Raw genomic sequence first — 14,010 nt, forward strand, 5'->3', positions numbered from 1 at the left:
GATAAATGATAAAAACGTCTTATTTCTTCTTATTGGAAATAACAGGGACTTTTTTTTAAATTTTTTGACAGGCAGAGTGGACAGTGAGAGAGAGAGACTATTGCCGTTGGTTCACTCTCCAATGGCCGCACTGATGGGATGGCAGGAGCCAGGTACTTCTCGTGGTCTCCCATGGGGTGCAGGGCCCAAGGACTTGGGCCGTCCTCCACTGCACTCCCTGGCCACAGCAGAGATCTGGCCTGGAAGAGGGGCAACCGGGACAGAATCTGGCGCCCCGACCGGGACTAGAACCTGGTGTGCCGGCGCCACAAGGCGGAGGATTAGCCTAGAGAGCCGCGGCGCCGGCCAACAGGGACTATTTTGAGAGCAATAGAATTGTTTGAGTCTGCGTCTCTAATTCACTGTCTTTTGAAAGGCTTTTCAGAATTTACTAATAAGCTTACTTCTCAGGTGTAGATTGTTCACCATTTGGAAGTCAAGATTATGTGAAAATTTTCTAGGTGTAGGAAAATCAGGGCAAAATAACTTTCCAAATCTTTTCTCAAGTCTTTACTAAATTGGGGGGTGGAGGAGGGACACAGAGAGAGAGAGAGAAAGAGAGAGAGAAAAATTAGCTCACACTGAACTTCGCAGTTGGCCCTCCGAGAAGTTAAAATCAGATTTCATTTATATGTATATGGGCTCTAAATTAACTACATAGAAAATGTAAAAACTTGAGCAGAGAACTCATGCAAACGAACAGCAATTACTTCGAGGATGCTCAGCGTTTGGAACGAGGCTTGACGCGGGGCAAGCTCTGACCCAGGTCGTGCAGGGGCCCTAAAAAGGGGCTGCCCCGCCCGCGCCTCCACGCTCGAGCCGGGCCAGCTCTCAGCGCGCTCGGGTCCCCGCCCCAGTCCGCGGCCCGAGCGGCCGCCCCGCGCGGATCCGCCCCCTCCCGAGTGGCGGGGGCAGGGCCGGAGGCGGGCGCCCGGCCCGGCGCCGCGACCCTTTTAAAGCGTGGCGGGCGAGGCCGGGCATGGTGAGGCCGGCGGCAGAGCCAGCGGCGCGCCGAGCTTGCGGGCGCGGCGCTAGCAGCCTTGAGCGCCCAGGGCTGTCCTCTGCGGGCCTCTCCCGCGCCCCGCGGGGCCCCGCCATGCGCCCGGGCTAGCGCGCCGCCGCCGGCATGCTGCGCCCGCTGCTGCTCGCCGCGCTCTGCCTGGCCGGCCGCCCGGCGCCCGCCCGCGCCTGCCAGTTGCCCTCCGAGTGGAGACCCCTGAGCGAGGGCTGCCGCGCCGAGCTGGCCGAGACCATCGTGTATGCCAAGGTGCTGGCGCTGCACCCTGAGGTGCCCGGCCTCTACAACTACCTGCCCTGGCAGTACCACGCCGGCCAGGGCGGGCTCTTCTACTCGGCCGAGGTGGAGATGCTGTGTGATCAGGCGTGGGGCAGCATGCTGGAGGTGCCCGCCGGCTCCAGGCTCAACCTCAGCGGCCTGGGCTACTTCTCGTGCCACTCCCACACCGTGGTCCAGGACTATTCCTACTTCTTCTTCCTCAGGTGAGCCCCGCGCCCCGTGCCACCTGGCAGGTGCGCGTGTCCCCATGTCGCCGGTACTGGAGCCGATGGGGACGCCCGCAGAGTCCGTTCCCAACTTGGACGTGCCTTGGGCAGCCCCCTCTGTTTCAAAGGCAGGCGTGGTTCCCTGACCTGGGGCACACAGGGGAGTTTTGGGCAAAAGCCTCTCTCGGGTGTTTTCCTGTAACCCATTTGCCTCATCTTTTAAAAATTGGTTTCAGTGAAAACAGACCGAGATAGTGAGGAAAGCTTTTTTTTTTTTTTTTTTTTTTTTTTTAAATCATTCGAGAGGCAGAGTGCCAGGGAGAAAAAAAGGGGAGAGCTCTCATCGTTGGTCCACTCCCTAAATGCCCACAGTGGCCCTGGGCTAAGCTAGGAGCTCAATCCAGGTTGCCCACATGAGTCACAAGACCCCAGTCACTTGAGCCACCAAGGGTTTGAATCAGCGGGAAGCTGGGGTCAGGAGCCAGAGCGAGGTATAGAATCCACCTATTCCAATGTAAGATGCCCGTTTGCTCCACACTTAGCCAAAACACCCGCCTCTTTGCTGATTTTTGAGCTAGTTTACTTTGCCAAGAGCCTTCTTAGCTTCACCTGCATGAAGTGAGAAACAAGATTGATTAGAAACACTAATTGCTGTGAAGTACCTGGTGCATGGTAGCCTCTTAACAAGTACCTACTCTCATCTCCCACCCGTTTCATTGCCAAGATGGGAATGATTTGGAATGCAGTCTGGCTGGCCTCTTGTTTTACTATCTCCTCTCAGCTGCCAGGTCATTGAAAATAGCAAGGGTTGTGGGGGACCTTCTGGGAGTGCGACCCCTGCTCACAGTGTCTGTTCAAAGAGTCAAGAGGGGAATCCGGCAGAATGTCCTCTCTGATTGTAGGCTTCTGGAATCTTGTAAAGTCTCATGAAAGTTGGCTTGTGATCAAGATAGAATTCATCTGCATCAGAATACAATCAGTTCTTATAGACTATTGAATTAGGAAGTTTGAAATAGTAAACGGCAGGTGCAACCCTGAATTCATTAGTTGCCTCCCCCATTGTGATACAGAACTGAGAGAAACATCAAAATGCAATTGAACCCATACATGGAGGTGATAAGTGAGTTTATTCATAACCATCGCAGTCTTCCCAGTCCTTGAGTAGCACTTAGGATATTTGCCATGACTCTGACCCGGGTCTGCAGATTCACTTGTAGCTCATCCTGCTCTGAGAAAGAAAACAATTCCACAGAGGGGCATTCGTAAGCTCCCGAGACCTGGGTTTTCCATACTGCGGGCAGACTATCTAAGTTTAGGATACACATCCTGCTTTGTGTTGGCTTGAGTGGTTTCACGAGATGAGGTTGAACTCTTCTTCACACACACACACACAAAAAAAAAAAAAAAAAAAAAAAAAAAAAAAAAAAAAGGCCAGTTTCTAAATAAAGTCAGCAAGAACTTAGGGAGTGCGCTTCTTGAAGGCAAAGAACTCTGAGTTTTGACGTTTTTATTTAGAATGAAAACTGAGAACTTGGCTCGAAACTATTTAACAACAAACTTTGTTTTCCAAGGGGAGAAATAAAAAACAGGAGGGTTTGAACAGACTCTGTTATTGTTGCTTTTAATCATTACTACTTTTGTCCATTGGTTCTGTGGTGGTCAGCTGGTTCCTCCGTCTCTTGCTCTAATTGAGTTACAAAAAGCTCGGGCAGAGACACAAAGTGAAACAGTAGCCTGACAGGTTTCCCTTTCCCAGTGCTTGTCTTGCTCTGAAGTGTGCTAACAACTGCACACAAATCATTCTTCCTTTGTTATTCTGGGACTCAGTGAGAGGAGAACAGACTGTGGTCTGTGTGTGTGTGTGTGTGTGTGTGTGTGTGTTTGGGGGTGGGGAATGGGGTGTGAATCCACCTCCTAGCCTCCTTTACCTTGTCATCCTGACTTCCTCATCTTTCTGACCAGCTAGGCTAGGCTCTGTAACAATGCTGTCTAATGTTAAAGCTGCACACACTCTTTGGAGCAAAAGTGATTTACAAGTAGTTCCCCTTTATTCACTCCAAGACCAACGGATGCCTGAAACCGCAGATAGTACCAAACTTTGTAGATAGTATTTTATTCCTCTAAATGCATGCCATGATAAACTTTAATTTCTAAATTAGGAATAGTCAGAGATTAACTACCATAACTCACAACAAAATGGGAGAATGACAACTTGATATTGCAAAATTTATTTAAAACCTTTATATCTGGAATGGCTGACCACAGGTAGCAGAAACCAGGGAAAGCAAAACCATAGGTAAGAGATGATACTGTACTTGCTTAGGTCTTCTAGTGCCATCCTTAGAACAGCACCAGGACAGTACTGAGGTGTAAAGTTAAGAAATTTGTTTCCTGTCTTACAGAAAAAGCGGCAACAGCAGGACTTGAACCCAGGCCCTAAGACTGACTGGCTTTTTCCTCACCAGGAAGCAAAGAACACTATATATAAGAAGGAAGGCAGGTGGGGAACTTGGGAAACACAGATGAGTTAGCAGGCATAGGTGCATATGCCTTCTCCCTTCCCCTGCCCAGACTTGCCTTTTTATAAACCTGGAGGATAGCATTGCATCATAGCATGAAGCAGGGAAACAGAGGTAGTGGTAACTGGAGTGTCCCCTCCAGTGAGAGCGTGTGAGACGTGGTGGGGAGGTTGGCAAGGCTGGCACAGTCCTCTAGTACTCTTGATTGAAGCCAGATCCTCCCTGGCTGTCTGGTCTAAGTCTCTGTTACTTTTCTCTCCCCCTCTTCAGGATGGATGAAAACTATAACCTCTTGCCGCATGGAGTCAATTTCCAAGATGCCATCTTTCCCGACACTCAAGAGAACAGAAGAATGTTTTCCAGCCTCTTCCAGTTTTCAAACTGTTCGCAAGGGCAGCAGCTGGTGACTTTTTCGAGCGACTGGGAGATCCAGGAGGACAGTCGGGTAAGAACTGAGCACTAGGGAAAACAATAGCAGGGGTACATCGTGTGTGTATCTTGTGACCAAAGGAGTTGGGCATACTTGTCTGAAGACTATTATCAATCCCAGCCTGCCTTCCTCCTTCACTCCCTCCCAGCTGTTAGAAAGGATGGACCGCATGCTTTGGAGCCCCAAGGCTCTGCTGTTTGATAAGGGATTCTTAACAAAGGTGGGATGAGATTAGCACAGTTGTGCCTCGGATGAGATTAGCACAGTTGTGCCTCGATTTCTTCTTCGGCAAAATGGAGACAATACTGGCGTGTATCATGGGGCTCGTACAATATAATTTGAGAATGTGAAGAATGAATGTGTATTAATGGCTTGTTACAGTGCTCGAAAGATGTCTAATATGTGTGAGTAAGTCATTATCATTGTCATCGAGAACATGGAGCTCTAAGGGCTTGTCTTGGAGTGGGGGAAAGCCATCAAAAATAACTATCATAGCTGGCACTTCTATGATTCCTAGTTATGGTTGTTAAGATATGGTGTATAGCATGGCCAGTGTACCTGTGGACTGCAAGGGTCAGGGTTCTTTTGAGTCTGAAAATATAAAAGGGTCTTTCAGTCTGAGTTGGACACCAGAGTCGCAGGCAACTTTTTGAGGATTGTCACTTTTCCAAAGCTATGGCACTGCCCTAACCAAGTTGGAATGATGGTAGGGCCGGGTCAGCCCAGGTCTGTGAGGCAGTGACCTGTTTTTTCCCACTCCCCATTGAAGGCATTTTTTAGGGCAATGCAACAGATTGCTGGAGGAGGTTCTGTTATAGGCATCACATAAGGAGGTTTTTTTGTGGATTAATGTATGTGTTAGGCAATGCTCTTCTTTGTATCCACAGGCGAAGAGTCTGAAGGAAGTATCTTCCCCCTGTCTAGGCCTAGGGTACTGCCTTGTTCTTTCCAACTTTGTTGTCTCCTGTCCAGGGCTCCCTGGCACCCAAATGCCTTCTCTATACTTGAGGTCCAAAGCTGGCTGTGTGGTGGAGAGAGTTGTCTGACAAAAGGAACTCATTTATTCTTCTTAGTTAAGAGGTGCCTTCCTCTTCTTTAGCTCTGTGCTATGGACAATAATCTGAACTTTTCTAAATCCTCCTCCACACTTTGCTGGAATTTTCTGAATGCGTGGCCTCTATTTTGATCCCAATATGATTCCAAGCACCTGTTCCCCCCCACCCCTTTTCTTAATCCTTACTGTTGCCCGCCCCTAGTTAAAATGGGTGTGCCAAGACTAAGCCTGGGTAACCTCAAGCCTGAGCCACACCTCCATATCGCAAATGCAGCTTTCTAGATGTGGCCCTTGGATCTTCTGTTAGACGGGAGCTATGCTTCTGAGACTAGACCCTTGATAACAGATTGATGTCAAGAGATCAGATATTATTCTAAAAATACTTCAGTAGCTTAGCTCTGAAACACTTGAGCTGCATAACTTACAAGTCCTATGGTCACATAATGAAGCTATTAACATATTCTGGGAATTAGGTTTTCCATCCTTTTTGGGGGAAAAAATAGAACAATAAGACCATGGAGAATAGTTTCAGTGTGAAGGCAGACCTATTTTTGTTGATCAGATGTTGATCTTGGGGAGAATTTCTTTTCCCTTTCCTTTGATTCTTCCTGACCTTCTAGATAACAAAGTGTGGGAGAGCTACATACTTGGAGGGAGAGTCAGAATTCGAAGCAAGGAAAATCGTGGCTACAGAGTGCTAAACTGCTGTGAGCAGAATTCAGAAGCTGGGCCTGAGCTCCATTTTTATCTCACCCACTTTGAAAGGGATCACATCAGGGCTACATGAAATTAGCCTACTAGTTGCATATTTGACCTGAGAGCAAAATGAAATCCCAAGAATTTCGTTACCCTGCTTGGAATATTTTTGCATGCTCTGAAGTAATTGAAACAGATGTGAATTGATGATCTGTGAGTTAGATGAAGAATTGACAACTTCCTCTTCCAAAAAAAAAAAAAAAAAAAAAACTTACCTGTGGGAAAGTAAGCATCAAAGGGTCGATTCTCCCCAGGATTAATTTATCATAAGCATCCCATTTTCCTCCAGCTTTAGGAGGGATCAGAATTCCAAGTCATGTCAAGTTTTTAGTCTATGAGGAATAAGGGTTAGGAGACTTGCTAATGAGAACACACTCGCCCTTGGCATGTGCTGAGTAGCATTGAGTGGCTCAGGACTTCACACACACGCCTTGGTGGAGTTGCACATCGGGTCTTAGATGACAGGTCCCACAGGTGTGTTAGCGAGCTCCTAGGCTTCCCATCATTGGTGCTGGTACCCCCTGAACTGTCCCTCAGCCGGAGTGGTGGACCCACATCGCAGCTACGAAGATGGATTTTGTTGTTGCTTACTGATAGCTTTTGCCTTCTCTGTCTTGGGGGATCATATGACTCTGGGACTCTCAAGTTGATGTGGAGGTGAAGAATCAAACAGGAGGAAAATCTTATGTGAGCAAAGGTTTGCAATGTACCCCTCAGAGTGATGTTCATCTCAGTTGTGGGGAGAAAAATCCTTCCCCTCACTGGTGCCTTTCCAGCGCCTCTGCATTTCAAATATCTCGCCCACACCTTAGTCAATAGAAACACGATCTTGCTTTCAAAAGTTGCCAAGAAGTTAGCAGTGTCGCTGAGTGCTCAGCGCCTCTCTGGTTTGGTGTCATGGTGTTAATGGGACTTGGGATGTCCCTGGCACGCTGTTAAATGCTTCCTGGCAGGATTCTGTCCACACCAGCCAAGGACATTCTTCCTTCCTCTTCTGTCTCCTGCTGGGTAAGTGTAACAGTCAAAACAGAAGTTGGAGTCATTTCTCTCTGTGCCAGTACTGTCCCCTAGGACCAAGACCTACACTGACTCATACTTAACATCAGTCTGTCACAAAACGTCATGGGATTGAAATGAAATCTAGGAGGTTCTTGCTGCCATCACTTTGTCTTTGCCCTTTCTGGAGTGGAGAAGGATGACAGGGGCAGGGGTGGGTGGGTGGTGTTGTGTCTTCCTCTGAGCCACCGTGGAAGCAATGTCAACCTTGACTCACGAGATCGAGGGTTGGCTCTGCCATTTCCAGGGGGAGAACCTGTCGGGTCCCTTCGTTCTCACAACTTGAGTCCCATTGTCTTTGAAATTGGAAGTGGTGGTAAGGACCTAACTAGGGTTTACATTTTGAAAGCACTTTGTAAACTGTACAGAACAATAGCAAGGCTTATTACTGTAAATTGACTATTAGTTTTTTTTAAAATGTCATTTAAAATATTTAAAGTGTCCTACCACCTCCCAGGGAGTCCTCAGACATCACGTGGCAGTGTATGGGCATCAGTGGTGATGTGGACATGTGTTGAAAAGGATAGACTTGGGGGTAGTCATCATGCATATTATGTGGTTTTTTTTTTTGAAGATTTATATATTTATTTGAAAGAGTGACAGAAGAGAGAGGATGGAGGAACAGAGAGAGAGTTCTTCCATCTGCTGACTTACTTTCCAAATGACCACAGGGGTTGGGACTGGGCCAGGCTGAAGCCAGAAGCCAGGAACTCTGTCCTGGTCTCCTGCCTGGATGTCAGGGGCCCAATCTTTTGGGCTGTCTTCCACTGCTTTTGTAGGCCATTAGCAGGGAGTGGATTGAAAGCAGAGCAGCCTGGATTCGATCTGATAACGGGATGCCTAGGATGCCTGCTTTTAAGCTTAACTCACTGTACCACAATGCTGGCCCCACTCATCTCTTTTGTTCCACAGAATGTACCAGTTTTGTGTAGGGAGCCCTTGACAAATGTTTATGGAGTTATTGTAAGCATAGAATGCACTCACATGGCTCCCAATTTTGAAAGTAAAAACTGTAGCCAGTGGAGTTTCTCTCCTCCCCCTGACACCATGCACCATTTCTCACTCATATTTTTTTTTATTTGCATGTATTTCATAAATACAACATTAGGATCATAGTAATTTTTCCCACGGTACTTGCCCTCCCCTCCAATCTCCTACCCCCACTTCCTCTTCTCTCCTGTTCCCTGTCTTGTTTTTTACTATGATCTATTTTCATTTAGTTTTATATGCAGAGGGTTAACTCTATGCTAGGTAAAGAGGTTAGCCCTTTGTATGAGAGAGAAAAAGAAAAAAAGAAAAGAAAAACAAGCAAAAAAAAAAAATCAAAAATCCTCTTCCTCAACAGTCCAGACAAGTGCTGTTCAAAGTTACTGCATCTCAAAGTAATTTCCCTTTTTTGACTTTTTTTTCTTCCTTCCTTCCCCCTTCTTTCCTTATAGAGACTTAATACATCATTCTTGGGTTCTTCTTTAAAGATAATTTTTTTTGCGAGCTCTTAGACATAACTGTAACTATAACTTATGAGGCATGAGAATATCCTCTGCTTAAAACACCGAAAGAAAATAACTCTTTGGGAACACTTGTTACTATTTTTTTAACTTTTATTTAATGAATATAAATTTCCAAAGTACATCTTATGGATTACAATGGCTTTCCCCCTCCATAACTTCCCTCCCACCCACAACCCTCCCCTTTCCAACTCTCTCTCCCCTTCCATTCACATCAAGATTCATTTTCAATTCTCTTTATATACAAAGATCAGTTTAGCATATATTAAGTAAAGATTTCAACAGTTTGCACCCACATAGAAACACAAAGTGAAAAATAGTGTTTGAGTACTAGTTATAGCATTAAATCACAATGTACAGCACATTAGGGACAGAGATCCTACATGAGGAGTAAGTGCACAGTGACTCCTGTTGTTGACTTAACAAATTGACACTCTTGTTTATGGCATCAGTAATCACCCTAGGCTCTTGTCATGAGTTGCCAAGGCTATGGAAGCCTTTTGAGTTCACCGACTCTGATCATATTTAGACAAGGTCTTAGTCAAAGTGGAAGTTCTCTCCTCCCTTCAGAGAAAGGTACCTCCTTCTTTGATGGCCTGTTCTTTCCACTGGGATCTCACTCGCAGAGATCTTTCATTTAGGTCATTTTTTTTTTTTTGACAGAGTGTCTTGGCTTTCCATGCCTGAATTACTCTCATGGGCTTTTCAGCCAGATCCGCATGCCTTAAGGGCTGATTCTGAGGCCATAGTGCTGTTTAGGACATCCGCCATTCTATGAGTCTGCTGTGTATCCCGCTCCCCATGTTGGATCGTTCTCTCCCTTTTTTATTCTATCAGTTAGTATTTTCAGACACTAGTCTTGTTTATGTGATCCTTTGACTCTTAGTCCTATCATTATGATCAATTGTGAACAGAAATTGATCACTGGGACTAGTGAGATGGCATTGGTACATGCCACCTTGATGGGATTGAATTGGAATCCCCTGGTATGTTTCTAACTCTACCGTTTGGGGCAAGTCAGCTTGAGCATGTCCCAAATTGTACATCTCTTCCCTCTCTTATTCCCACTCTTATATTTAACAGGGATCATTTTTTTTCAGTTAAGTATCAACACTTAAGAATAACTCTGTATTAATTACAGAATTCAACCAAAAGTATTAAGTAGAACAAACAAAAAAAATACTAGAAGGGATAAAGTATTAAGTTGTACATCAACAGTCAGGGCAAGGGCTGATCAAGTCACCATTTCTCATAGTGTCCATTTCAGTTCAAAAGGTTTCCTTTTTTGGTGCTCAGTTAGTTGTCACTGATTAGGGAGAACATATGATATTTGTCCCTTTGGGACTGGCTTATTTCACTCAGCATGATGTTATCCAGATTCCTCCATTTTGTTGCAAATGACCGGATTTCATTGTTTTTTACTGCTGTATAGTATTCTGTAGAGTACATATCCCATAATTTCTTTATCCAGTCTACTGTAGATGGGCATTTAGGTTGATTCCAGGTCTTAGCTATTGCGAATTGAGCTGCAAAACATTAAGGTGTAGACCGCTTTTTTATTTGCCAATTTAAATTCCTTTGGGTAAATTCCAAGGAGTGGGATGGCTCCGTTGAATGGTAGGGTTATAATCAGGGTTCTGAGGAATCTACAGACTGAATTCCATAGTGGCTTTACCAGTTTACATTCCCACCAACCTTGGATTAGTGTCCCTTTTTCCCCACATCCTCACCAGCATCTATTGTTGGTAGATTTCTGAATGTGAGCCATTCTCACCGGGGTGATGTGAAACCTCAATGTGGTTTTGATTTGCATTTCCCTGATTGCTAGTGATCCCGAACATTCTTTCATGTGCCTGTTGGCCATTTGGATTTCCTCTTTTGAAAAATGTCTATTGAGGTCCTTGGCCCATCTCTTAAGTAGGTTGTTTGTTTTGTTGTTGTGGAGTTTCTTGATCTCTTTATAGATTCTGGTTATTAATCCTTTATCTGTAGCATAGTTTGCAAATATTTTTTCTCATTCTGTCAGTTGCCTCTTCATTCACCCATTTCTTTTGCAGTACAGAAACTTCTCAATTTGATGCAATCCCAATAGTTAATTTTGGCTTTGACTGCCTGCATCTCTAGGGTCTTTTCCAGAAATTCTTTGCCTGTGCCAATATCTTGCAGGGTTTCTCCAATGTTCTCTAATAATTTGATGGAGTCGGGTCATATTTGAGTGAATTTTTGTGTAAGGTAGGGGTCTTGCTTCATGCTTCTGCACGTGGAGATCCAGTTTTCCCAGTGCAATTTATTGATTAGACTGTCCTTGCTCCAGGAATTGGTTTTAGATCCTTGATCAAATATAAGTTGGCTGTAGATGTTTGGGTCGATTCCTGGTGTTTCTATTCTGTTCCATTGGTCTATCCATCTGTTTCTGTACCAGTACCATGCTGTTTTGATTACAACTGCCCTGTAGTATGTCCTGAAATCTGGTATTGTGATGCCTCTGGCTTTGTTTTTGTGGTACAAAATTGCTTTAGCTATTCAAGGTCTCCTGTGTCTGCATATGAATTTCAGCATCATTTTCTCCAGATCTGAGAAGAATGTCTTTGGTATCTTGATTGGTATCGCATTGAATCTATAAATTGCTTTTGGGAGAATGGACATTTTGATGATGTTGATTCTTCCAATCCATGAGCATGGAAGATTTTTCCATTTTTTGGGATCCTCTTCTATTTCTTTCCTTAAGATTTTGTAATTTTCATCGTAGAGATCTTTAACGTCCTTGGTTAAGTTTATTCCAAGGTATTTGATTGTTTTTGTAGCTATTGTGAATGGGATTGATCTTAGCAGTTATTTCTCAGCAGTGGCACTGCCTGTGTATACAAAGGCTGTTGATTTTTGTGCATTGATTTTATATCCTGCTACTTTGACAAACTCTACTATGAGTTCCAAATAGTCTCTTAGTAGAGTTCTTAGGATCCTCTAAAGAATCATATCACCTGCAAGATGGATAGTTTGACTTCTTCCTTCCCAATTTGTATGCCTTTAATTTCTTTTTCTTGCCTGATGGCTCTGGCTAAGACTTCCAGAACTATGTTGAATAGCAGTGGTGAGAGTGGGCATCCCTGTCTGGTACTAGATCTCAGTGGAAATGCTTCCAACTTTTCCCCATTCAATAGGATGCTGGCCATGGGTTTTTCATAAATTGCTTTGATTATATTGAGGAATGTTCCTTCCATACCCAGTTTGCTTAGAGTTTTCATCATGAAAGGGTGTTGAATTTTATCAAATGCTTTCTCTGCATCTATTGAGGTAATCATATGGTTTTTCTTCTGCAGTTTGTTGATGTGGTGTATCACATTGATTGATTTGCGAATATTGAACCATCCCTGCATACCAGGGATAAATCCCACTTGGTCTGGGTGGATGATTTTTCTGATGTGTTATTGTATTCTATTGGTGAGAATTTTATTGAGGATTTTTGTGTCTATGTTCATCAGGGATATTGGTCTGTAATTTTCTTTCAATGCTGCATCTTTTTTCGGCTTAGGGATTAAGATGATGCTGGCTTCATAGAAAGAATTTGGGATGATTCCATCTTTTTCGATTGTTCTGTATAGTTTGAGAAGAAATGGAGTTAGTTCTTCTTTAAATGTCTGGTAGAATTCAGCAGTGAATCCATCTGGTCCTGGGCTTTTCTTTGTTGGGAGGGCCTATATTACTGTTTCAATTTCTGTTTCAGTTATGGGTCTATTTAGGTTTTCTATGTCTTCATGGTTCAATTTAGGTAGATTGCATGTGTCCAGGAATCTATCCATTTCTGATAGATTTTCCTGTTTGCTGGCATACAAGTCCTTGTAGTAATTTCTGATGATTCTTTTTATTTCTGTGGTGTCTGTTGTTACATTTCCTTTTTTCTCTGATTTTATTGATTTGGGTCTTTTCTCTCCTTTTTTTAGTTGAGCCAATGATGTGTCAATTTTATTCTTTTTTTTCAAAAAACCATCTCTTCGCTTGGCTGACTTTTTTATAATGTTTTTTGGATTCAATCCTGTTGATTTCTTCTCTGATTTTAATTATTTATATTCTCCTACTAGATTTGTGTCTGGTTTGCTGCAGTTGTTCTAGATCCTTGAGATACACTGAAAGCACACTTATTTGGTGCCTTTCCAATTTCCTGATGTAGGCACCTATTGCTATAAACTTTCCTCTCTTTTTTTTTAATTTAACAATTTTTTTTTAACTTTTATTTAATGAATATAAATTTCCAAAGTACATCTTATGGATTACAATGGCTTCCCTCCCTCCATAACTTCCCTCCCACCCACAACCCTCCCCTTTCCAACTCTCTCTCCCCTTCCATTCACATCAAGATTCATTTTCAATTCTCTTTATATACAAAGATCAGTTTAGCATATATTAAGTAAAGATTTCAACAGTTTGCACCCACATAGAAACACAAAGTGAAAAATAGTGTTTGAGCCTTTGTATACACAGACAATGCCATGGCTGAGGAAGAACTTCTAAGATCAATCCCATTCACAATAGCTACAAAAACAATCAAATACCTTGGAATAAACTTAACCAAGGACGTTAAAGATCTCTACGATGAAAATTACAAAACCTTAAAGAAAGAAATAGAAGAGGATACCAAGAAATGGAAAAATCTTCCATGCTCATGGATTGGAAGAATCAATATCATCAAAATGTCCATTCTCCCAAAAGTAATTTATAAATTCAATGCAATACCAATCAAGATACCGAAGACCTTCTTCTCAGATCTGGAAAAATTGGTGCTGAAATTTAGATGGAGGCACAAGAGACCTCGAATAGCTAAAGCAATCTTGTACAACAAAAACAAAGCCGGAGGCATCACAATACCAGATTTCAGGACATACTACAGGGCAGTTGTAATCAAAACAGCATGGTACTGGTACAGAAACAGATGGATAGACCAATGGAACAGAATTGAAATACCAGAAATCAACCCAAACATCTACAGCCAACTTATATTCGATCAAGGATCTAAAACTAATTCCTGGAGCAAGGACAGTCTATTCAATAAATGGTGCTGGGAAAATTGGATTTCCACGTGCAGAATCATGAAGCAAGACCCCTACCTTACACCTTACACAAAAATCCACTCAACATGGATTAAAGACC

General features: G+C 43.6%; 1 protein-coding gene across 2 annotated transcripts in view; it reads left to right on the plus strand.

Moving 5' to 3' along the window:
- The first annotated feature begins 946 nt into the window (after nucleotides 1-946).
- CCDC3 (coiled-coil domain containing 3) overlaps nucleotides 947-14,010 on the plus strand; it is a 121,305-nt gene continuing 108,241 nt past the window's right edge. The window contains exons 1-2 of one of the 2 annotated variants that reach the window (XM_089311752.1): nucleotides 947-1,539; nucleotides 4,332-4,506. In XM_089311752.1, the coding sequence (XP_089167878.1) occupies nucleotides 1,166-1,539; nucleotides 4,332-4,506 (549 nt within the window). In that variant the 5' untranslated portion in view covers nucleotides 947-1,165. The remainder of the gene's footprint in view (nucleotides 1,540-4,331; nucleotides 4,507-14,010) is intronic. The other variant, XM_002717565.6, reaches the window with a different exon arrangement.

This window comes from Oryctolagus cuniculus, chromosome 13 (genome assembly GCF_051225735.1).
Source record: "Oryctolagus cuniculus isolate XC-2025 breed Fujian yellow rabbit chromosome 13, ASM5122573v1, whole genome shotgun sequence".
Taxonomy (NCBI): Eukaryota; Metazoa; Chordata; class Mammalia; order Lagomorpha; family Leporidae; genus Oryctolagus; species Oryctolagus cuniculus.